Raw genomic sequence first — 23,195 nt, 5'->3', positions numbered from 1 at the left:
AATATTAGTATTTGTTCTACACGGTTATGAAGACATTATGGGAATATATCAAACATTAACTATTACAACAACTAGCATACATTCAAACTATTATAAGAAAGAGTTTTCCCCACAGCTTAATGCCACTTGGGGTCATATGCTACTTGCCCAGCAGGGGTGGGCTGAAAGCTATTTTTCTGCTCTATGGCAGAGGTAATAAAAATTATTTACTTACAATTCTGATTAAGCAATAATCACCCTCCGGAGCTACATCACAGCCTATGCCTAGTGTCCAATTCTTTAGGGTCTCTGCCTGTGGACTTTGAGTCTGGAATCCTCAGGCTTCAGGGGAAATGACAGTCTCTGACCTTATGCTGCTGATTTCTTCTGGATGCTCTCTCCAGGGATACATAGGCAGGATCTCAGGTGCAGAGGCAGGATGCCGTGCTGTCTCAGTGCAATGTAATGCTGGCTACTCAGGCCGATTGTGTGCAGACAAGTAGGTCTGCTCCTGGCAACTTGTGGCAATGGTACACACCAGGTAATCATATAGAGACAGGAATAAGTGAGCTATGCAAGTATGTACACAGGCAGGCAAGCAAGCAATTTGGGGAAGCAAGCATGTGAGCCTATGTACCCCTATTTATTAAATGTGGGCTGAGAATTATGGTCTCATTGGCCACTAGAATGACCAATCAGGTTGGCAGTCAGCCAAATCTTACCATAATAGGTAAAAGCCACAGGCCTGGGCTCCAAATATGGGAATCACGTGGGCCTAGCACTAGGCAGGCACGAGCTGGGCATGTAGGGGCTTACACAATCAGGTGTCCTGGGCAGATCAGACTCTATGGCAATAGGTCTGTTGTGCCCCTTTGTGCTTGTTTAATATGTTTACCTCTGGTGCAAGCAGAGAGACATGTCCAGGCAGAGCAAGGCATAAATAAGCCTATTTTCGGGCCTGCAGGCCCTCCACAACAGACAGGTACAGTGCAGGGAGGGGGCAGTACTGTGCAGGCTCATTTGTACCTCATGCATTAACCACGACAATGCCCTCAGCTGCATCATTCCTTGTGCAGGTGTATGAGGAAGCTGACCATGTGTTCTGGTAGGCCTGATAGGTCTAAAACAGGCTTATACATGTCCTGCCTTGCCTAGGCATGTTTTTCTGCTCCACGAGATAGGCAAGGGCGGGAAGAGGACACAGAAGAATCTGTAGCTGTTGAGTCTGGCCTGCCCAGGGTCTGTGGTAAGGTACACCCTTAGCTTGTGCATGCCTAGTGCAAGGCCTGTGCGTTTCCCAAATTAGGAAAAAGCGAGCCTATGGCTTTGCCTAATACAGTATGGTCTGGCTAACTGCCATCCTGATTCTTGTGTCCAAAGGGCAATTAATCTCGGCCCACATTGATAAAAGGAGAAACGCAGCTTTGCTTCCCTGCTTTTGCTCTCCTGCTCTCTCTGCTGTGCTTAGCCATGCCCTGCCATTGCCTGTTGCAATTACGTACTGCCTTATTGTTTACCTGGTAAACTCCACTGCCATAAGTTACCAGGAGAAGACCCTGGATGCCTGCACGCAATTGGCCTATGTGGCCAGCGTGACATCATGCTGAGACTGCACAACATCCTGCTTCTACACCTGAAAGTCCTGCTCATTAGTCCTGGACATAACAGATCATGCAGAAGAAGCCAGGAAACAAGGTCAGAGACTGTCTGCATCTTTCCCCAGAAGCCAGGAAGAATTAAGTCTCAATGTCCGACAAGACAGAGTCCCCTGAAAGCATTTGGGCACTGTCTGGACTGTGGCTAAACCCCTATGAGTTGGGTAATAATTTGTGAGTAAATTCTTAAATGCCTCTTTGTAATTCTTCATTGCCTTCTGCCATAGAGCAGAAAGAGCTACTTGAGCCCATCTAGTGGGCAAGCGGCATAGTGACCGCAAGAGGCACTTGATCGCAGGAACCTTGTCTTCCAGTTCAATTATTGTTCATATATTTTAGTGGTTATTACTAGATCTAGATATTACCCATAGAATGTTTCCATGACCGTGTAAGAACCAAACTAGTATTAAAATTAGTGGTTGGGGGTGGTGAGAGTTCTGAATATCAAAATTACTAAACAATATTAATTTTGGAAAAAATATCATCTCACATCAATTAATTGCCCCTCCACAACACTGTGGTGTTCTTACTCTCCTTCCACAGATGACTGCGCTTTGAGAAGTGGCATGTTCGCCTTGTAAGCAGGGCGTCATAGTCACCATCATGCCAGAGCAGTTGATGCTCATCTCACACTGGTCCCATCAGGGAATGTGGAAGCCCTAGAAGGAGAGGGCTGTTCCTCCCTATGTTGACCTTTACACAAAAATTTCACAAGCTTGCTGACAGGCTAACAATCACAACCAGTTACTGCAGCAGTCTTATCAATCATACTAGCATGAGAAGTTTGCAACATTAAGCACAGAGGTTTACCATCATTGAAGAGTAATGAGGATGTGCAACTTAAGCAACTTGAGTTGCAGATATTTTATGCACTGGAATGAAATCTTCATATTTCCTCCAATATATTGGTCCTTTTATCTGTCATCAGTAAAAAACTAATTTTTGAAACTATATTTAAAAAGTTGGTAGAAAATCTGCCCCATCAGAAACTAGGCATTAGCAACCTAGCCTACCTATTGAATACATGATCAATAGTCTAAAGGACAGAAGGCTTTGCATTGTGATGGTCTTTCTTTGGACTCTTGGGACGTTTCTCCACTACTTTGTACCACATTATCTTACATAACATATACGATAATGTAGTTTGAGAGTGAATTGCTGCAGTCAGAGTATTTTGTCTCAGGGGTCTGAGCAAGCAGTGGCATCTAGCTCAGAACACTGACTTTTTTTTGGCAGCAGTTCAAATAACAGCACCTGAGAAGCAGCACTGTGCAAGTTGCTGCCATGCTTCTACTTAGGAAGGAAGGAAGGAAGGAAGGAAGGAAGGAAGGAAGGAAGGAAGGAAGGAAGTCGATAGTATTACTACCGAAACCTCGTTGGTATAGAGGCACAATTCAGGAAGTGCAAATGAGCCATATAAAATAAAATTAAAAAATCCATTCGCACTTCTGTTGTAGTGGTTCTCCTCATTCCTTTAAGCCAAGTGCAATCAGCACATTCCTCTCCTAAGGTTGATCAGTAGTTGCTCACCCAGCCAGGCTTTTTGGCAAAAGCACATGTCCATGAGCTAAGCCACAGCAGTGCAAGGCTTAATAACTGTGCTGCCTATTTTTAGTGGCTCCTCTCTAGCACCTGCAATGAGCAATCCATCACAAAATATTTGCGTGTTCTAGTTATTTATTGCACCATTCATCAGCATTGCCTGATTCTTAAGGATTCAGTCCTAAAGCTGCCCAGGTCACATCAAACACATGCATATCTCCATCTCCTCTACCATTAAGCACTTGAGGCAGACTGGCAGCTATCCAACCTGCCAATCTGCTTACATTGCAGATCTGTATCACCGCCACCTCCCTCCCTGGTAGCATGCTGCTACTTCCCATCCCCACTACTGCAGCAGTGGTGCCATCTGTATCTCTAATTTGCTTCCAAGAAAATCAGCTGGGGTTGTTCTGTGCAAAGTACAGAGTGCAAAGGTTTGTTACATCTCCTTTGCTGTATCAGGTCTGCTAAATAGATCAGAGCATGTGAGGAACTAGCTTGGTAGAGGACTGGAAATGATGAGTATCTAGGGTAAAAACTCTTGGTAGATGTGGAAGATGCTACTTTAGACGTCTAACTCCCTTTTACCAGCAACTGGCTCTACTGATGGGAAACTGGGAGGACTTGGGCAGTGGCCATGGCTGCAAGCTCACCCTCCATCTCTGCCCACTGCCCTGGTTAGTGGAGGAATTCACAGTAGGGCAGCTCGGGGCACAAGAAGAGGCAGCCAACTTTTCTCATCTCCTGGTCAGAGCAGCAGAATAGTATATGGTGGTAAAATACAGCAGTGAAGGAGACAAAAGTTGAACAGTAGTTTACAACAGAGGTTAGAGAGAATCTGATTTGTGCTTTGGCTGTGCTAATGGTGTTCACCCTCTCTTGGTAGAAGAAAGCAAAAATCAATACCTTGAGTCTTAACTGTCTGTTAGAGCCACACAGATCCAGATTCTGCAGTCAGCAAATATAATTCTGGATTACACAGAGTTCAAACAGAAATAGCACTAATCTAGAGCAATGAGTGTTTTGGGGGTTTGTTGAGGTTTTTCCACAGGTTTGTATGTTTTTTAATTATTTGGGGTTCTTTTTTGGAGGGTCGGGTATTTTATTGTTTATATTTTGTTGTCTTTGGGGTTTTTTTTTGTTTGTTTTTTATACAAAGTATGTTGGATGACATTGGGACAATTTTTACAGTAAAGAAAACATTAAGAACTTAGCCATCAGTAACATTTCTTCTGCACTGAAATGCTTTTACTTTGTAGTGGTTTGATCTTTCCCCTAATCACAATATGTGGTTTTGAAGTTCTGTCCTACTGCAAGACTCATACTCCAAATGAGGGAACTTTTAACCAGTTTGAAGGTTTAAAATTATATTGTTCCATAGCCAATATGCCTGTGTTTTATCTGCCTTAATTACCACCTGATAGCTTAAACCACATCTTGCTCCTTCCCCTGTTCTCATCATCCAGTGATTTTCTTTTCAGCTTTTTTATATTAAAAAACATCCTCTTTTGATAGATTGTGGTTTTGTGCACTTCACCCTACCCTCTACATGCAAGACTCTGACCTTACCTTCCCCTACATTCATAATGTAATATACAGCCTCTAAAATCCTAGTACTGTGTCTTTTCCCTGCAATGCTGTCTGTGTGTTTCACAAAAGCTTCATCACCTCCTTTGGTGGTGCCTTTGAATTCTCAATCCTCATTTTCAAGGGCTACCCTTCATCTGCAGCCCATGACCAAGTGTTGCCTTCCTATGGGTTTCCTTGCACAGCTGTGATGCTTATCAGATTTTACAGAGTCACTTCAGCATTAAATTAACAGGGGAAAAAAAGAAATCACCACAGCTAACATAAAACATAGAAAGGAAATTGTCAGGCAAGTCAGAGTCACAGCAGCCAGTGCTAGTTAAGTCTGCCTTTTAATAGGAATTCTTGACTCACCAGGATTTCCAACCTTGTGCTCCATCCCCAACCTTTTTCTTTGTGCCATTAGTTTGTCTCCTTTGCTGTTACTCCTAAATCTATGGATCCTCTTCTTCAGCTAAGATACTCATGCTATTTTTTCAAAAACAGCAAGATGCAAAAATATGATAACACATTAAAGCTGTGCATTGTGAAACAAAAACAAAACTTTACTCTGCTATTTGCTCTGCTTTAAACCAAGGCCTTAAAATCAAATGCCATCTGGGTCAAATTGATAGGAAGAGGAATCTGTTATTATGCAGTAAATATACAGCCCTTATTTCTGAAACACAATCATGAGCTTGCAGGGTCATAGTAAATAGTGTCACATATGAACTAGAAAGCAGTTTACATTCTGAAGTCATACTGTACAGTTCTAGCGATGTGTTAAAAACCACAGAAGTGCCAGCAAGTTCAGTAAAAAAAGCAGTTAGAAGAAATCCAACTCAAAGGTGATGTATGTGATGTAGCTTTTAAATTGAGCTGCTGTATTAGGCTGACATCTATGATATAAACCTGTCGAAATCACAGGTCAATAAGTGACCTTTTTAAGCTCCTTAAAGTCCATGAAAGACCAGAGATGGTAGCCCTTCATTAATAGTTTGGGGATTAAATAAAAGTCTTAGGAGCAAGAGAGGCTATATTTATTCTGTTTTCTTCCTCAGTCTCACTTCCAAACTTGAATGCTGTCATTTCATTACCTCTGTAATACGCCGCTAAATGAATACGTGATGGTAACCTTGCTACTGCATCTATGGAGCTTTGGGACACCTGTAAGAATTGTGCCAGGAAAGCATAAGACAACTTTGAGCTTTCAAGACTTCAATGTAATGAAAAATAACACCTTTTCAGAGATTTGTCTTGAACTTTGTGTTCTCTTTACTTCCACCCTGAAATCAAATTTGCAGGAAAACTGTGGTATTATACTGGAGAACAGTAACAGTATGTGAAAAGCAACAGTCATCTGAATATTCCTGCTCCAGAACAATGAAAAAAAAACAAACCAACAACCAACAAACCAAAAAACAGACGCCCAAAGTATCACTCAAAATGTACTTTTATTTGCACTTTGAAAAATAGCTCTGTACTGCCCAGCCTCAGCCTAGCACCAGTTGCCTGTTGGAAACTCAGCACATGATTTGAAGTAGGGATACGCTATCTGAAAATACCAGCTAATGGCGGGGAGGCAGAAGATACAGTGAGTGTTTATAAGTGGTGATAAGGCAACAGAGTATCCAGGCCACTTGAATCCAAGTTTGTTACTTTCAGTCAGCCTTTCTTCTTCCCAGAGACCACACACTTTCCATCTGAAGACTGAAGTAGTAATTTCACACACCGATACTGAAGCAGTTTTAGGGTAGCTGATTTTTTTTTTTTTTTTTTACAAAATTGGTATCTTTGTTGCAACTAAGTTTCAGATATTTAATTTTCTTCTCCATAAGGCTTAGAAGGTGCTTAATTCTGAAATGCCAGGAGAGTTCACAGCATCCCCATTGATAAGGCTGTTACTGAAACTTGATTCCCTGAGCCAATGGCAAATCCTTGCTGTAGTTAATTGTACTGGAAGAGAAAGAAGTATATAATGATCATATTTGATCACTGTGACAGGTGATACAGTCTGTACAAAGCTTCTGATTTCTGTCACTTGTATACAGGACACTCCTGTAAGCAGTTTGCTCATTTTAAGATTAACTGACTTCAGACTGATTTTCATTACAGTAAGCACATATGGAGCAAGACAACAGTCACCACTATCTCTTTCTTGATAGATCAAAGGGAATTATCAGCCTCTTCTGAACCTCTTGCTAGGATAACATCCAAGCAGAAAAAAACAAGGTGGGATTCCTCACATTCCTAAGCCTTTGCATAGAAACCAAAGCTAGCACAGGTAAAGGCTAGGGAGGCCAGCATAGTGGGAATGGTCAACCACTACAGGCTGTCAGGAGATCTATGGACAGATATTCAACATCTGTCTAAATCACCCATCACTGACAATAGCAGCCCCCTCACTGGTTGTCACTTCACAGATTTCCTGACAAGCTTCACTAATGTGCTTCTTAGCCACACTTAAGCAAGCGGAAACAACAACAAAATTGATTTTTTTCCTTTTGAGGAACAGTAAGCAAAGAAAATTCTTTATCTAGACCCTTCAAATAATTTTCTACTAGGAACACAGAAGTAAATTACTGCATGAAAAGGTAATTGCACTCAGATATGGCTACCTCACATTTAGCTAAAATAACCTCCCTGCAGTCAATGTTTTACACATTTTAGGTTTACCTCTAAGTTACATTTATTAAAAAGTCTTGTCTTACCAAGTAGACCGCCGCATATAAAGCTTCCAAGAATCACTTCCAGATTCTCTTCCCCCACCAGTATGCTTTTCACCACCTGAAGGACAAAGGTTGTAAATGAAAAATTATTATTTTGAAACACAAGAATCCTGACTGAGATTATTTCAGGCATATCTCCAGATATATCTTTCAGATATAGCTCCAAGAGTTGGAAAGAGTTTCCAAGCTGGAAAACCTATTCCTTTGCCCTTATTTTATAACTGAAAGGAATTACTAGAATAGTGCCACATACAAGTCACATAGCTAGATCTCTCCTTGTGCTTGATCTAAAAAGTATCTGCCTGGAGTTGAAAGTCTCATCATGCTGGCACACAAAGACCTTTTTTTAAAGACTTTTTTTAATACCAGAACGTGCTAGTCCTTGTACTGATAAATAGCAAGGTGAATACTTCTTTTCTCCTCCTTTCACTTCCTTCAGAATATATATAAAAGAGAAATTAAGGTAAAAGCTTATTTAAAGACTTCTCTCACAAAAATACTTTATGCTGTAGTTTTCATATATGTATGCAAACATACACAACAAAAATGCTCTGAACTTTTAATTAAAAGTGTTTTAAACAGTTTTTACTCTGCCACATCTCTAACACATTTGGAATGTATTTATAATTACTTGTGAGACAGGGAATTACATATGGAATATTCAAAACCATATACAAATATTTTTAAAATCTGAAATTCAACTACCTTTAGTCAATGTATGTTTTCTGCTAAGGCAGCATAGTGCAAAATTAACTACAATCAGATTGAACTATTTCAATAGACTGATTAAACCTTGTAAAACAAGATGAGTAGACCTATTCTCTTGCAGAGAAGTTAGAAAAAAAATACTCCTCTGTTTTCAATTAAAAACGTAATTCAACATTTAAAGAATAAACAAAAAAGCTTAAGTAGCATACCAAATGCACCTCCAATCTCTGCCCCGCTAGTTGGGATGTTGACATTCACAATGCCACAGTCAGATCCCTTAGGCCTACAAAGACAAGACAACTACTCATCAGGTTGAGGAAAGAATCCTCCCCCAAAATGAGGTCTGTAAAATTCTCAGCTAGTATTGTGCACAGGTTTACAAAAGCCAACACAGATTCTGATCTTATACTTCAAAAATGTAAAAAAATATTTAAATTATACCCAAGCCAGCGGAAAATCCTTCCCAAATCTTTGGTAAATATACTGCTGGAAAGACCTTGTTTTACTTCATTATTCCAGGCAAAAACCTCCTCTTCTTCCTAAAAAGAGCATGTATCAATGGTTAAACCATAGCCATCCAAAGTAAAGCAGTTACAAAGAAGCACTGTGAGAAAATACCCAGTATAGCAGTGCCATAGTGTAAACACTGAATGCCACCTGCAAGTACATATGCACAGTCAGGGACAGGATACCTCTATCTCTGAACAAAATACAGAAACCACTTTTGAGCATGTTGGTATTGACAACAAAAATGTATTCCTGTACAGACTCTCACCTTAACCTTCACAGAAAACGTGTAGACGTAGCTATACAGTGAGGCAAGCTATTAAAGTGGCTATCCCACAGCGCAGATCAACAGGTGACTGGGACTGTTACATGAACATGGCTTCTATCTGAAATGTCTCTCCTGACTCTTCTGTTAGCACATCTAACACCTATGTTAGTGCATCCAGCAACTGATTAATTCCCCATAGTTATTTTACCTTAAATTTCAGCACATACAGTATGGGGGCAAACGTCTCAGTGTGGACAATGGGTGCATTATGACGAAGGCCAGTCACAATGGTTGGTTCAACATAGTTTCCAGGGCGATTTATAACCTTTGAAAGACATAAAAGATAAAACAACTAAGCAAGTTCAAATCAGTACTAGTGTAGCAAGTGAATCCCTCTGGTCTGGTTGCTACACTTGTACACAGCAACTAGAAACAGGATGTCAGATCATCTCACTAGGTAATAAATTTTAGTCATCTAAGAATTTAAAATGTAGGAGAATTACTTAATTTAGTAAGAATGTAATCAAATCTCAGTTTAGCAGCTGACAGAAAACACTTTCTTCCCCAACTTGTAAGCTGACTATTCCTAATATCTTTCAAGCTTAATAAAGGAGATGCCAGTGAAGGAAAAGAATTTGCAGAATGCTAAGTCAAAGAGAATGAAACAGCCCATATGATTATGATGGGCGGCAAGTGACTCTCTTGAATCTTCAGTATTTCCTGGTCTGATATGGTGAATCTAAGGATAGAATAGCAATTTTTGTTTGTATTTTCACCATCATCTGTAACCAGGGAGTCATGCAAGGAACACCCAAAAGTTCTTAGTCATTTCTTGAAAAGAAGGTAGTTTCCAAGCTTCTTAATTCTACCCTAAAGACAGGACTGCATTTCAATTCTCAGACTAATTCAACATCCTGTAATGGCTCACAGAACAAACTTAGGCAAAATCTTTGCCTAAGCCATCACATTACTGTTATGTTTTTTTCATCCTAGAGCAATAAATGTAGCAGGAAGAATAAAAGCAACTCGCCTTTCCACCACAGACTACAGAGCCACCTTGTTGTTGTGCTTGTTCTACTGCACCAAGGAACATTTTCACTGCCTCTCTGGTATGAAGGGGCCCATATAGAGTGTCAGCTGAAACAGAAGGTTCAAAGACACTTTTAGAAAAACTGTACCTTTGCAAATATTCTTACAATTACATTTTGAGACTAATTATTTCATCTGTCCATGATGGGCAGTATTAGCCAGCCTCCTCATCCTCCATTCAGAGTTTGTCATTCTAAATGAAAGCAGCTCTCCCCACTCCCTGGTAAACTGTTACAATTAGGTATCTATGACCTATAATCCTTTGGAATGAAAACAAAACACACCACACCCCACCCCCCACCCCACCCCACAAAACACCCCACACAACACCCCACACCCCACCCCCCACCCCCCAAAAAAACCCCACCCCCCACCCCACCCCCCAAAACACACCACAAAACACCCCCCCCACCCCACCCCCCCACCCCACCCCCCAAAACACACCACAAAACACACCACAAAACCCACCCCACACCAACACCCCACACCAACACCCCACACCAACACCCCACACCAACACCCCACACCAACACCCCACACCAACACCCCACACCAACACCCCACACCACACTTGGTCTCCTAAGCCTGTGAGTTGGAAATACTACTTACAATCCCATGGATCACCGATGCGGACCTGGGCATAGGCCTTAGCAAGCTTTGCCACCACCTCATCATGGATGCTTTCATGAAGGAACTAAACAAAATGTGGTAAGAGGGTTGTGAGACAGCTCGGCCTACGTAACTATTCCTGAAGTACTACTGCACTGTGAAGAGCTGAGTGAAGTCTGCAGATAGCGGTGCTCATATTTGTTAATCCCAACGTTAAAAGTAAACACATGAGCAAGGCCTGAAACAACACCAATGGCATGAAAGGAAGACTTAAAGTCTTTACAATAAAGATTTAAAAGAAACAAAACTTGTTTTAAGTTAATCACACTGATACCATTGGTCTGACATGGCTTCTGTAAACTCTTCAGTTAAGTGTTTTAAGACAAATATTCAAGCGATTTTTATTGCTAAAACCTGAAGAATCACTGCCCTTCCTCTACACCTGAAGTTAACCCACACCAGTTTTGATGAGTATTTACCCAGTAAAGCCAACTCTGAAAAGGCTATACTGACACAGGCTAACATTGTAACACTTTTAAACTTGTTGGAAATGATTAGTCAAAAATTAGCAGTAAAGTAACCAACACACACCTCCTTGTTTTGCAAAAATCTAAAACTCACAACAAAAATTTACAGCAGGCATTAGCGAAGTTCTTACTGACAAAAGACACAGGAAGCACAGCAAGTTTTACTTTAGAGCTTTATCATCAGGCACATTTAAAAACACAGAATCTTCAGAACTAGAATTATAGCAGAAGGACAAAATATCATTTTGTTTTCTCATTTTTGAGTGTAAAAATGTCTGCAAGACTGTCTGTTATTCCCTATATATTAGGAATCGTTAGGCATTTTCTGCACTAATTTGGAAATTACAATTTAGAGCCACCTGAACTAGACAATATGCATTTACTCACCAGCCTTCTAGCAGTTGTACATCTCTGACCAGCTGTTCCAACAGCAGCAAATAGAGCAGATGGGATGACAAGGTTCAGATCTGCATCTTCAAACACTTAACAAAAATTAAAACATCAGCATGTTCAAAGTAAAGAGGTAGTATACAAAAGTTAAGACACTAAGCAACATAAAGAAACCCAACAGGCCGGTCACAAAACATTAGGAATAGACACACCGGCATAGCATACTTAAGACAGGAACACCTCAAAAATCATTTCACACCTGGAATTAGACACACACATAGGACATAAACATAGGTCTGAACCATTGAAAAGAGCCTCTTACAATAAAGCTTATAAATTATTTTAGTTTTATTTTAATTCAAGAAACTGCAAACATTTTTTTGCCATTTCCTCACTTCATATTTTTCTCACTGAGAAGTCTAGCAACATGAAGAAAGATGGTTAAGTGCATATAGATGTCATGCAAAAAAAGGAGCTAAACACACACATATATAGTAAAATATAAATGAGCTGAACAAATGCATCTGGAGAGAAGACACTGGGGTGTTTAAAGCACAGATTTTCACATGAAAAAGGAAACTATTTTCTAAGCATAATGCAAGTTTATGCTACTGTCTGTAAAGCAGCATAGGGAAACAGAACGACCTGCTCAAATGTGATTGGCAAGAGAGCTTAATGTTCTGGATCGGCGATTAACTTTGTTCAGAACTTCAGAAAAGTGGAACAGAAGGCTACAACACAACGGGACAGCACTTCAGGGATTTAACTAGCTTATATTTTATTTCTGCTGCATCACTTAGCTTCACAGTGTCTGTGTTATGCTTATCTGGGAATTAGATCATACACATAGACACTTGAAGCTGTAAAATGTGCTACAGAAATACAGATATGCATTCTATGTTATATTCTAAAATGCAGTGCTCATGATATTAGAACTAACTAAAAGCATATTGAGCCCCACCCACATTCCTTTACTGGAGCTTACTGCTTCTCATTCCTTCATCATTTAATAATAAATAAATACAAGAGCATGAACTTCCATTTTTTAATTTTAAAAACAAAATACCCTTCCACCATACCACATACCAAAGACAAAAACAAAACAAAACACCACAACATTCTACTGTATACTTTTCAAACTTCAACTGTGGGGGGGAAAAAAAGCTACAAACATTTCTATACTACCAAATTTCATCTATGGGCATTACCAATAACGGCATTGTTTCCTCCCAGTTCCAGCAGACTTCGACCTAATAGAAACACACAAAACAAGTTGTGTCATGCACAGATGTATTCACTGCACTTCATTCAGTAAGGTCACCTCTAACTACAACTAGATTTCATTAACCATATTTTTCTGGATAGTCAGAAAGTTTTAGGCATACCTGTCAACTGACCACACTAGCCAAAGCAGAGCTACTGACTACTACATCTGCCACATAATGTGATGAAAGATACCTGGAGAACATTTATGGCAGATAAAGTTTAAAAAGGTAGACAAGAATAGCACCAGAAAGGAAAAAAACAAACAAAAAAAAAACAGAAAAAGTTGTGGCAAACACAGTATGATGCAGGCAAAGAAGAGGAGATGCTGCAGAGATCAAAATGAACACAAAATTTAGCTGGGTTTACTTGTTTCTCTGGCAGCTGTTTTATCTCAAAAGCTGAGGGAAACTATCACTATCTACTTCTGTGTGGACATATTTTATTTATCTACACTCCTGCAAGCTTCAAACCTTTATGATGGGAAAATTCTGTGCACAAGTTTTTCTACTAAAAAAGTTAGAATCCAGCAATTGTGCATGGACTCAAACTTCTAAATATTTGTGACAAAACCAGTATCTTAAAATCCTGACTTTTCTCCTGTACTTGTAAGAAGTAAAAGGCAAGGGAGCATATCTCCACAAACACATTCCTAAAAGACCAGAGACTCTGCTGTTCATTCTGACTCTCCATACAATTATATTCATGGACATCTTCCCCAGACTAACTGCATGACCACAAAAAAAGATGGATTGTGACAGAACTAAGTAAAGAAACACAGATATAGCTCTGAGCTATAACAAACATCCTATTTGCACCAAGTTAACAAAACAAACAAACAAAAGGGTAACACAAGAGTTCATTGAAACAAGATGCTACTTCAAAATCCTGCAGGGCACTCCTGCCTTTTCCAGACATGGAAATAAGTAGAGGAGACCCTACACACTCACCAAATCTCTCCTGAACCATAAGTGCTACTTGCTTGCCCACTTTTGTGCTGCCAGTGAAAGACAACAGGTCCATTCTTTCATCTTTTGCCATTACTGTCCTGCACAAAAGACGCAACATCATGTTCAGTGGAGGAGTGAACAGCTGGAAAAGCTGCTTGCACATTCAACATAAACCAAGCTCAATCAGGGAGATGCTTTAAAGTCAGAGCTACTACTTCCAAAGCCACCAGTAAGTGATCGAGAAGACACAAAGAAAGCTTGTTCTTAGGCAAAAAAGAGGAATAAGGCTCTTTTCATCCAGATGAGATCAGCTCTAATTGTTATGTTCCCTACAAAAATACGTATACCTATGACTGGTTTTAATACTTACACTTATTCCACCTTTTATTGAACCACTCAAAACATACACTTGAATACACATTTTTATCAGGAATTTCCATGTTGTAATAATCAAAGAAAACAATTTTATTTGCACAGCTTCCAAGCACAAGAACTCATCTGTGAGCAAGTGCAGAGTCCTGTGTAAGTATGGATGTTCCTCCATAAGTGGTCTAGAAATTGAAAACTCTTAAATAAAAACACTGTGAGTGAAATTCAGTAGTAGCTACATTCTTTGAATGTAAGCATATGCAGAAGTGGAATATAAACTTAGTCATGCTTCTTAATTAAATAGTAAGCTATTTGTTAGCAGCCGATTGCTCAACAGTTAGTAGAAATGTGTATTATGTTTACAGCAGGGCCAGAGTTTCAGAGCAGCTGGTAAAAATGATGGCAACAGGTATGTGAATGTACTGGGAACTCCTAGAGATCAGAACAACCAATTTACAAGAGTTACCTCAATCAACATGCTTTGCTTTCTACACATCTCCAAAGAACAAGAAATGTTACTTACCCAATGTCTGCTCCACCACAAACCAGTGAACAGATTGCTCCAGGCAATTTGTTATCCTCCAAAACTTTGGCAATTATTCTAGAATCAAATGTGTAAAAATTACAAAGATTTCTTACAAGTGCACATAGAAATTAACTACTAGACCTGTCTGATCACACACATGAAGAACCTACAGACTTCAAAAAGCAGCAGTCTTGTAGTTAAATGACGTGAGGTTTGTACAATACCTAATACACTTCTCTCAACAAGGACTTCAGTGTTGCAGTCACAGCTTGCATAGAAGTAAGAGTATAAAACATAGTCATTATGTGTTCATACAAGTGGCACAACTTAAGTATTACATCAATGTGCAGAAAACTTGCTTACACACTCACCATTATAAAGAGATATTTATGTAATTTCATGGATCTATATAAAATATTCATCGGTTTCAGGCCACTGTCCTCAGATGTTAATGACAAAGCTACAAAACTTGCCAGTTTATTATTTTAAAGGAGCCTTTTAATGTTTAGCACACAACTGAAATACTAAAAAAAGCTAATGAAGTAAGGAAAATAACAATAAACCTGACGTAACACTGGCATTTCTTCTTTGAGTGACATCTTGTTTTTATACAGAAAACAATTCTGAAACCTGGAAATGCATGCTAAGGTATTACTAGGTTTGAATAATAAGGGATTGTGTGAAGGCATCTTCAGGATATAGATCTATATAGGCAGTCAGAAGAATGTGCCAAGAAAATGGACACTCATGTTGGGCTGAGGCACCCAAAAAAGGCATGAGTGCATGATTAAAGGAAGCTGAATTTTGTGAGAAATTTCTTTTCTATAAAGAAGCAAACCATATAGCTAGCTGTGCTTCGGTCCTGTGCACAGCCCTGGCCCCAGAAAAAAAAATATGGCAGTCAGTATGAATAATGCCTTACATATATGGTTTTACATTTTAGGTAACAAGAGGGAAGCAATTCTGACCACTAAGCACTACCTCAAACATAAAATAAGTTGCTTAAAAAGCAAAATAGAAAGCAAAGAAACCAGAACTCACTTTGTTACAGCAACACTAGTAAGAGATGTTGTAGGGGCACCCTTCCTACAAATAAAACAGGTAAGAATGAGATTGTTTTCAGTTGAGCATAAGAAATCATTCAAATATGCAACTTCAATGGTATGTGAATGGAATATTTTGGTTAGACTGGTTTTCAGATGCATGCTAATACAGGAATTCCAGTGCTTCTTTCCACAGCTAAGCACTATGAGCTACTACTGAAATCCATATGAGCAAGAGCTATGCAACACGCTAAACTGCAGTAAGATGATGAAGGTGAAGCAGAAGTTGGGACAGGAAATAAAGGAGTCTTAATTTTAGTTACACCAATTCTGAAACTACTCTCCACCAATGCTGCAAGACCCCAGCCTGGGATCTTTATTAAAAACAGGCCATTTGGACAGGTCTGAACATCAATACTTCATAGAGGTTATCAAAAAATATCCAAAAATAAAAGCAAAGCTCATTGACTACAAGTTAGCCTAAAAAGAATCAGAAATTAGGCCTACATGCAATAGAACCAAACATACAGAAACACCAGACATTGGAGAACAATTTCATGCCCCAGATAATAGCTCTGATTTAAAAACACTGTCGGCACATTGGAGAGCCATTAACTTACCAGAGGCAAGTATTTCCACAGATAATTGCAATTGCACTGTTCCACCCATAAACTGCTACAGGGAAATTAAAGGCTGTGATGATTCCTACTAACCCAACAGGATTCCACTGCTCTACAAGCGCATGTCCAGGTCCTGAAAGTAAAATCACTGTGTAATACCATTTGCATCCATTTAGTATGTTTTTCAAAAAGGAAACCATGTGAGCAAGGGGCCTAACAACCACCCTTTTGTCCTCCACAGCATTAACTTATGGGCTCTATATATATGGTATCCACTCTGTAGCTTACTGCAGCAAGGCTAGTTAGGCTGTGGCAACACCTAATAAAATGACAACACAGAGCTTTTCTATTTTAACTATTCAGTTAAGAGAATGGTGACTGTTAATCAACTGACAAATCAGTCTCTCATTTCTAAGCATGTAGCAAACTTTTTACATACTCTCCCCAGCACCTTCATTAACAAAGAATCAGAGAGAATCTACTGCTTCAACCAGAAGAGAGAAAAATATGATGCTTTGCTTGCTATATGCCACAGGCTAGATAATCCGTTAGGTGGTGCTATTGTTTATCAGCACCATCTATTCCCGGACAACATACACCCTCATAACTTGTAACACAGCAGTTTTGCCATAGGACACCCATTTGTACAAAGAAAGGCAAAGAACATACATACATACAGGCACACTTACTTTCTGAAGGCAAAATAGGTCCACCAATCATTCGGGACAAACCAACAGCATAATCACAGACATCAACATACTCCTGCACTTCACCAATACCCTCAACAAAAATCTTTCCCATCTCCAAGGAGACCTGAAAAAAAAGAAAGACAGAATTGTTTTGCAAATGTGGCCGTTTGAGCTGATTTTCTAGCGCAGACATAGGGGAGAGGTGAACATTCCAGGGATAGGCCACATAATGGCAACAATGGATAAGTTAATATAATTTCATTGGAGCATCAAGAGCTTTATGTCTAGAAGCACAGCTTGTTCTTTCCCCTTGCTGGCTTCTGCTGCTTGAGCTGTGCCTGCTGCTATCTTCCCCTCCTGCTGTTTTGGCTGCTGCTGCTTTTGCTGCTTTCGCTGCTGCTTGACCTCTTCCCCATCTTCCTTAAGGTTATTATATTTTTTTTCCCTCTAGTAGTTTATTTCTCTTTATACTGTTTTACTTGAACTATAAGAAATACAATTTCATCTAATAATGTCCCTAACTTGGTACATTATTTTGGCACCCAATGTGGGGCTTTCTCCTCATCATCACTATCATCCATCTCCTGAGTATATCTTCCCTTAACTCTAGCCTTTCCATTCCTTTTACCCACAAGGGTACTAGCCTTCACACCAGCCAATGTACCCTCCCCTGGATCCTCTTCCCTTTGCTTCATGAGTCGAGCATACTTCTGAAGCTCCTCAACCATAGCAAAAGGGCTCCTGACAGAAGAAAAAACAAACCAAGATGCCCCATGTTTGGAAAAGCGCCAAAATAATGTCCCGAGTTAGAGCGGAACCCTCCCCCGATAGAATAAACTCACCACAACACGGATTTTTTTTCTTTGGAAAGTCATGGAAAGATGAAACTGTATTTCTATTAGTTCAAGTATAACAGTATAAAGAGAAACAAACTACTAGAGGAAAAAAAAATATAATAACCTTAAGGAAGATGGTGAAGAGGTCAAATGGCAGTGAAGCAGCAAAAGAAGCAGTAGATAAAACAGCAGCAGGGCAAGATAACAGCAGGCACAGCTCAAGCAGCAGAAGCCAGCAAGGGGAAAGAACAAGCTGTGCTTCTAGACATAAAGCTCTTGATGCTCCAGTGAAATTATATTAACTTATCCATTGTTGCCATTATGTGGCCTATCCCTGGAATGTTCACCTCTCCCCTATGTCTGCGCTAGAAAATCAGCTCAAACTGCCACAGTAAAAAACTTCCTTGTCTCCCACTAGTGCCAAGTTTATCTGTACACCAAGTAAGACTCAACACATGTTTCTTCATTACAAGAGATTCAGCTTTTCCTGAGTTATTCACTGATTAATCAAAGATGTGTGCAGGCATTGTGGACCAGGCATGGAATAAATTGGAAAAGCTGGATTATTCTGCTCTGAAACAAAAATGGTAATGTTGCAGGGCAACAATTGCAAAACTTCTGCGGGCTGTAGTACAGGGTCAGAATGGATCACACTTTCTCTTCCTATTAATATATTATCATTTTCAGTGTAGGATGCCAGAATCAAATCTTTTATTTCCCTTTTAAAAAATAAAATTTGTTTAGACAGCCTAGCAAAACTAACAGCAGTTTAACAACTGAGGTTAGTACTGCAGAGTGATTAGGTTAAAAACTGAGAAAAAACAATCTGGACACACCTCTCCTTCCCCCAAAGTTAAGCTGCTTTTTGAAACGCCTTACCAAGCTTCCTAGAGCTTTTATTTTTTGTCTCAGGGCATCACCAATCTGTCGCACTATTTCTCCACGCTTAGGTGCAGGGATCTAGTTAAAACAGAAGGAAACAGAAGAATCTATTTGAGACAGAACATCTGTGACTTCTACTAGATAAATACTGTTGCTCTTCCAGCTCTGCAGTAAAGAATCACTGGTTTTTTTGCCCCTATCTGCCCAAGACTCGCTACCTGTTATTTTTCTCACGTGGACTGCTTGCAAGAAACTAATCCCTGCCTTACAGACACTGCACACATTTATGTCTTTTCAAAAGTTCAGTTCTATTACCACTAGAAGCACTCAGACTGTTAGTTCTATTACTTCTGTTCAACCACTCAATGCCCCCAAACAATTAGCTGCACCTTAAGAAACAATATTTTTTTACAAAGGCAATTAATAGTTTCTGAGCTTTTGAAGTGTACTTAGTATCACATTCTTTTTTTTACAGTATGACGACGGTTGAAAACATTTATTCTGTTAGCAGATGATGAGATGCCTGTACAGAAGTCTCAAATAGATTTTTTTAATGTATCAGCAAACAAACCACGCATACGCAAAACTGTTTACAGGATAAGAAACTACTGATCAACAGCAGTTTTCTGGAAAGAGAGGAGTAAAGAATACAAATGTGTTTATCCTAAACTTTGTTCTCTCCAGGCAAAGCAAACTATTTTGCTGGATAGAACACACTGTCCAAAACCTTATAAAATTCAGGTTTCAGCTTGCATAAACAAAATGGCCAGTAGCTACAAAAACCAAGCTTGGCCAGCAAGAAAATGGATGCTGACTGGACACACCTGGTACAAGTGCACTGAGAACTACAGCTTGCTAAGGAGAAATAGCTTAGCCATTGACACAGCAATGTAACATGAAAATTTTGGACTAACATAGCTGTTTTGTGAAATACCAGGACAGGTGATGAATGAAAAAAACTGTCTTCTTCACCACACAGGAACAAGATCACCATGACAAGACAGACTTGTCTGTCTTGGACTACTTTAGAGAGTTGTCCCTGGAAAAATCATGTGGCAACATGAAGTTAAGCACACCTATAGAGATAATTTTCCTGCTACAGTGTTTCTTTCTGAACTTCGGCAGACCTGTTTGGCAATAGCTCACAGGCATGCACCTGGGTAAATTTACCAGATTTTTCAAAACAAATATTTTCCACAAGTCAGAGTTCTTATCTTTGTACCTCACTGACCTCACCTCTAATGTGCACAAATTGTCTGATAATGTTTACCTTGTGGGTTTTTACTTAAATGCGACTTACACAATATGAACATTTTTTTACAGCTCCACCTGACAAGACAACTTAATATAAGAGAAATCTGTTAACTTACATCAGCCCAGACCTTCCATGCCTCTTTAGCCTTCTTTACTGTGTCTTCATAATCCTCCAAACTCGCCTAAGGAAGAAGCACGTAGACGAAAAACAAGTTAGGAAAGCCAAAATCTCAACATGAACATCACAGAAAAGCTCCTGCATCCAACTCAAGACATTTCACACTGCATTACAGAATACCACTTTCACAGGAAGTATATTACCTGCCATCGTTTTGGTACTAATATGGCATATTGAGTTGATTAAAGTAACTGTCAAGAAAAAAACATATGTGCTGCCTAAAAGGGAAAACAAAATGAAGAAACAACTCCTCCCCCCCCCAAAAAAAAAAAAAAGGTTAGAGGTGAGCAGACATTTTCCTTGAGAGGACAAAGGATGCTCCTTAAAGAATGGCTGAAAGGGAAGCATTCATCGTGTATTCATGTATCTTCTTTTCCTAATTTACTAGTACTCTTCAACAGTATTAAACCAAAGCTGTGAGGACGGTCCTACTACCTCAGCCTTAGCAGTCAACAAGCACTATTCGAGTCCTAATTTCCAAAAGGAGAAGGATAGCACAACTCACGGCTTTCCTTCGTGTCTCCTCCTAGCCACTCAGATTCACTGAACAATCCACTCCTATTCTGCAACGCCCGCTAAAACCAGTAACAGGAAGGGAAGACCCTTGCTCTTCTCAACAGTACATGCAAGAGCAGGGGCTGGAGAGATAAAAAAAAAAAAAACGTGAATGGCTCGGTTTTCCTCATACAAAAGCCATACGTTTATTTCCAGCCAATGGCCCGAGCAGTGATGAGCTTCACCTCTGGATTAAACGACCCCAAAACCCCTACCGTCACCAACCCCGATGGGTTCGTGCTCTTGGTAAGCCGGGTTGAGAAGAGGTGCAGGTCCCAAAACTGCGCCCAAACACCCGTCACCCCGGCCACGGAGGCAACGAGAGCTCTTCCCGATCCAGCAAGTGCGGGGTCCCGGCCCGCCAAACTCCCCAGGCAGGCTGGGCCTGGCCGGGCTGAGACGTGCTTACCTGCCGGACGCTTGCGATGGGCTCGTTGTTGGCAGGGCAGTACGTCGTCACCACCTACAGCACAAGGCAGGGAATGAGCAGCAGGGCGGGCGCAAACCCCGGCGCCCCGGCGAGGCCCGGCCTCGCCGCGGAATAGCCATACTGCCCCGCCAGGGCCGCTCCACCCCCACAGGCCGCGCCGCTGTCCGTACCTGGCCACTGCCGCCCCAGAGCCCATTGTACACGCCTGGGTTTTCCTCCTGCAGGCCCAACTCCCGCAGCCAGGCGTAGCGCGGCTGACTGATCAGCAGCGTAGACATGGCGGCTGCCCGAAACCCAGCCCGTAGAGGCAGCAACGAGACAATCGCATACCGAATCCCCAACATCTCCAGTGGTCCCACCGCAGGGGGAGCACGCCTCAATGCCGGCAGCGCCCAGTCCCGCCCCACTCCGCCCGCCTGCCGAGGGCTCCCATTGGTGGGAGTGTAGTGGCGCCCCCAAATCCGGGTCCCTCCCCGTTTACCGCCTCCCCGCCTGCCCCCTGCCCGCTGTCTCGCTCTCTGCCCTCTCTGTAGCAGCTGTGTGATTCTTGTGTGGCCACTTCCTGTTTACTCACCGGCTGCCCGCCGTGAGCCCAGGTTAATAGAGCCCGGAACCGGTAGAGTACCAACTTCTCCCACGTTACAGCTTCCCCTAGAAAGGGGGGGGGGAGGGAGGATATTTCTGATTGCAGGGGAAATAACAGTAATCAAAACAGGGGGAGAAATGCAGTTATTCTTACTCGACAGAGTAGTAATAATAATAATAATAATCCGTAAAGCATGCACTACTATTTTCGTTCTTCAATATTGTTCTCGAATGTCAGTTAAAAGATGAGGCTTCAGCTTCTAGGACAGCCACTTAGCCACGCTTCAGTATTTTGAGATTTTACAATCTTCATAGTTGTCCTTTCCTGTGTACTAACATACTTGTCTCACGTTATACATCTTGCACAGCTACAGGTGATATTTACCATACATTTTTAAAGCATAATTTCCCCTAGGAGGCTTTATAAATTTAGATTACTTATTATGATCACTAAATATTATTTGTTTTCAGGAGTGAAGCATTTTCTGAATGACCAGACCACTTAGGAACAAACCCCAGTGCTTGCCTTTAAATGCATTGGCACATACAGGAGAGACTAAAAATGCCACTCACTGATCTCAAGAACACTTTTTTTTTTTTTAAACTTCCACAACTACACACTTTTGCTCACCATGAATTGCATTAACTATAAATATTTTTTAATGGTTGTTTGAGTAACTTTTTTGAACACAAAGTATCTTCAGATGGTATAAATGGATTAGTATTATAAAGTAGTTTAGGAAGGTTCAAGAGCTGAAGAAGTCATTGGCTTCACAGCATGCAAAATCTGACTGTCACTTGCACAAAAATGCTGGGTTTGAATACTTCAAAACTTGTAATAGGCAGAAAGCTATTGACTTTTGAGAGGAATATATTAAGTATCTTGAGGAAATGCAAGTTAAACCAGAAATTATTGTATCTGAAAAGTAAAACTCTTAAGCAGGAGGATGAAGTCTACATCTACCTGGAGAACAAACACCATCAAAAAACAGCAATACAGGCTTTCTTCTCCTGCTTTGAAACAGTGCTTTTACAAACTTGACCTCAACAAGCTATCCAGATGTTATGGCAGATCAGTCCTCAGAGCTGTTTGTTCATCATCTGGCTACCATAGCCCACCAAAACCTTCTACTATAGGTCTCCATCACACCTGACCTGGAGTGAGTTTGTTTTGATACAGCGACCCAGAGGTGTGAAGCACTACTTGAGCTGTTATGTATCCTGATGACTCTTACTTGCAGTAGAGATCTTTTCCTCTGAAGGTTGGTTTAGTACATAGGTCAAATATATAGATGCAATAGGCTCCCACTGGCTGCACAGCATGTAGCACCTGATGAAGCTGGAGCTGTAGCAGCTATGTACCTGCCTTAGAACCTGTAGAAGGAGTACCCCATCCACTTAACCAAGAGGCCACTGTAGCCATTAACTATCCTTGCATAGCCTTCA

At 40.6% G+C, this 23,195-nt stretch overlaps 1 protein-coding gene across 1 annotated transcript; it reads right to left on the bottom strand.

Moving 5' to 3' along the window:
* Nucleotides 1-6,177: 6,177 nt before the first annotated feature.
* ALDH7A1 (aldehyde dehydrogenase 7 family member A1) lies at nucleotides 6,178-21,550 on the bottom strand. Its single transcript, XM_064176783.1, has 18 exons — nucleotides 21,335-21,550; nucleotides 21,144-21,197; nucleotides 20,118-20,183; nucleotides 18,745-18,825; nucleotides 17,030-17,153; nucleotides 16,341-16,473; nucleotides 15,719-15,763; nucleotides 14,675-14,752; nucleotides 13,783-13,880; nucleotides 12,778-12,819; nucleotides 11,567-11,661; nucleotides 10,653-10,737; nucleotides 9,985-10,091; nucleotides 9,163-9,279; nucleotides 8,621-8,718; nucleotides 8,389-8,462; nucleotides 7,454-7,529; nucleotides 6,178-6,698 (listed from the first exon to the last, which is right to left on the bottom strand). The coding sequence occupies exons 1-18, from the start codon at nucleotides 21,506-21,508 to the stop codon at nucleotides 6,644-6,646; spliced, it is 1,602 nt and encodes a 533-aa protein (XP_064032853.1). The 5' UTR covers nucleotides 21,509-21,550; the 3' UTR covers nucleotides 6,178-6,643.
* Between the last annotated feature and the right edge of the window lie 1,645 nt (nucleotides 21,551-23,195).

Source organism: Pogoniulus pusillus, chromosome Z, assembly GCF_015220805.1.
Source record: "Pogoniulus pusillus isolate bPogPus1 chromosome Z, bPogPus1.pri, whole genome shotgun sequence".
NCBI classification, from domain to species: domain Eukaryota; kingdom Metazoa; phylum Chordata; class Aves; order Piciformes; family Lybiidae; genus Pogoniulus; species Pogoniulus pusillus.
The sequence above is the reverse complement of the archived record's forward strand: the minus strand, read 5'-3'. Positions and strand labels throughout refer to the sequence as shown.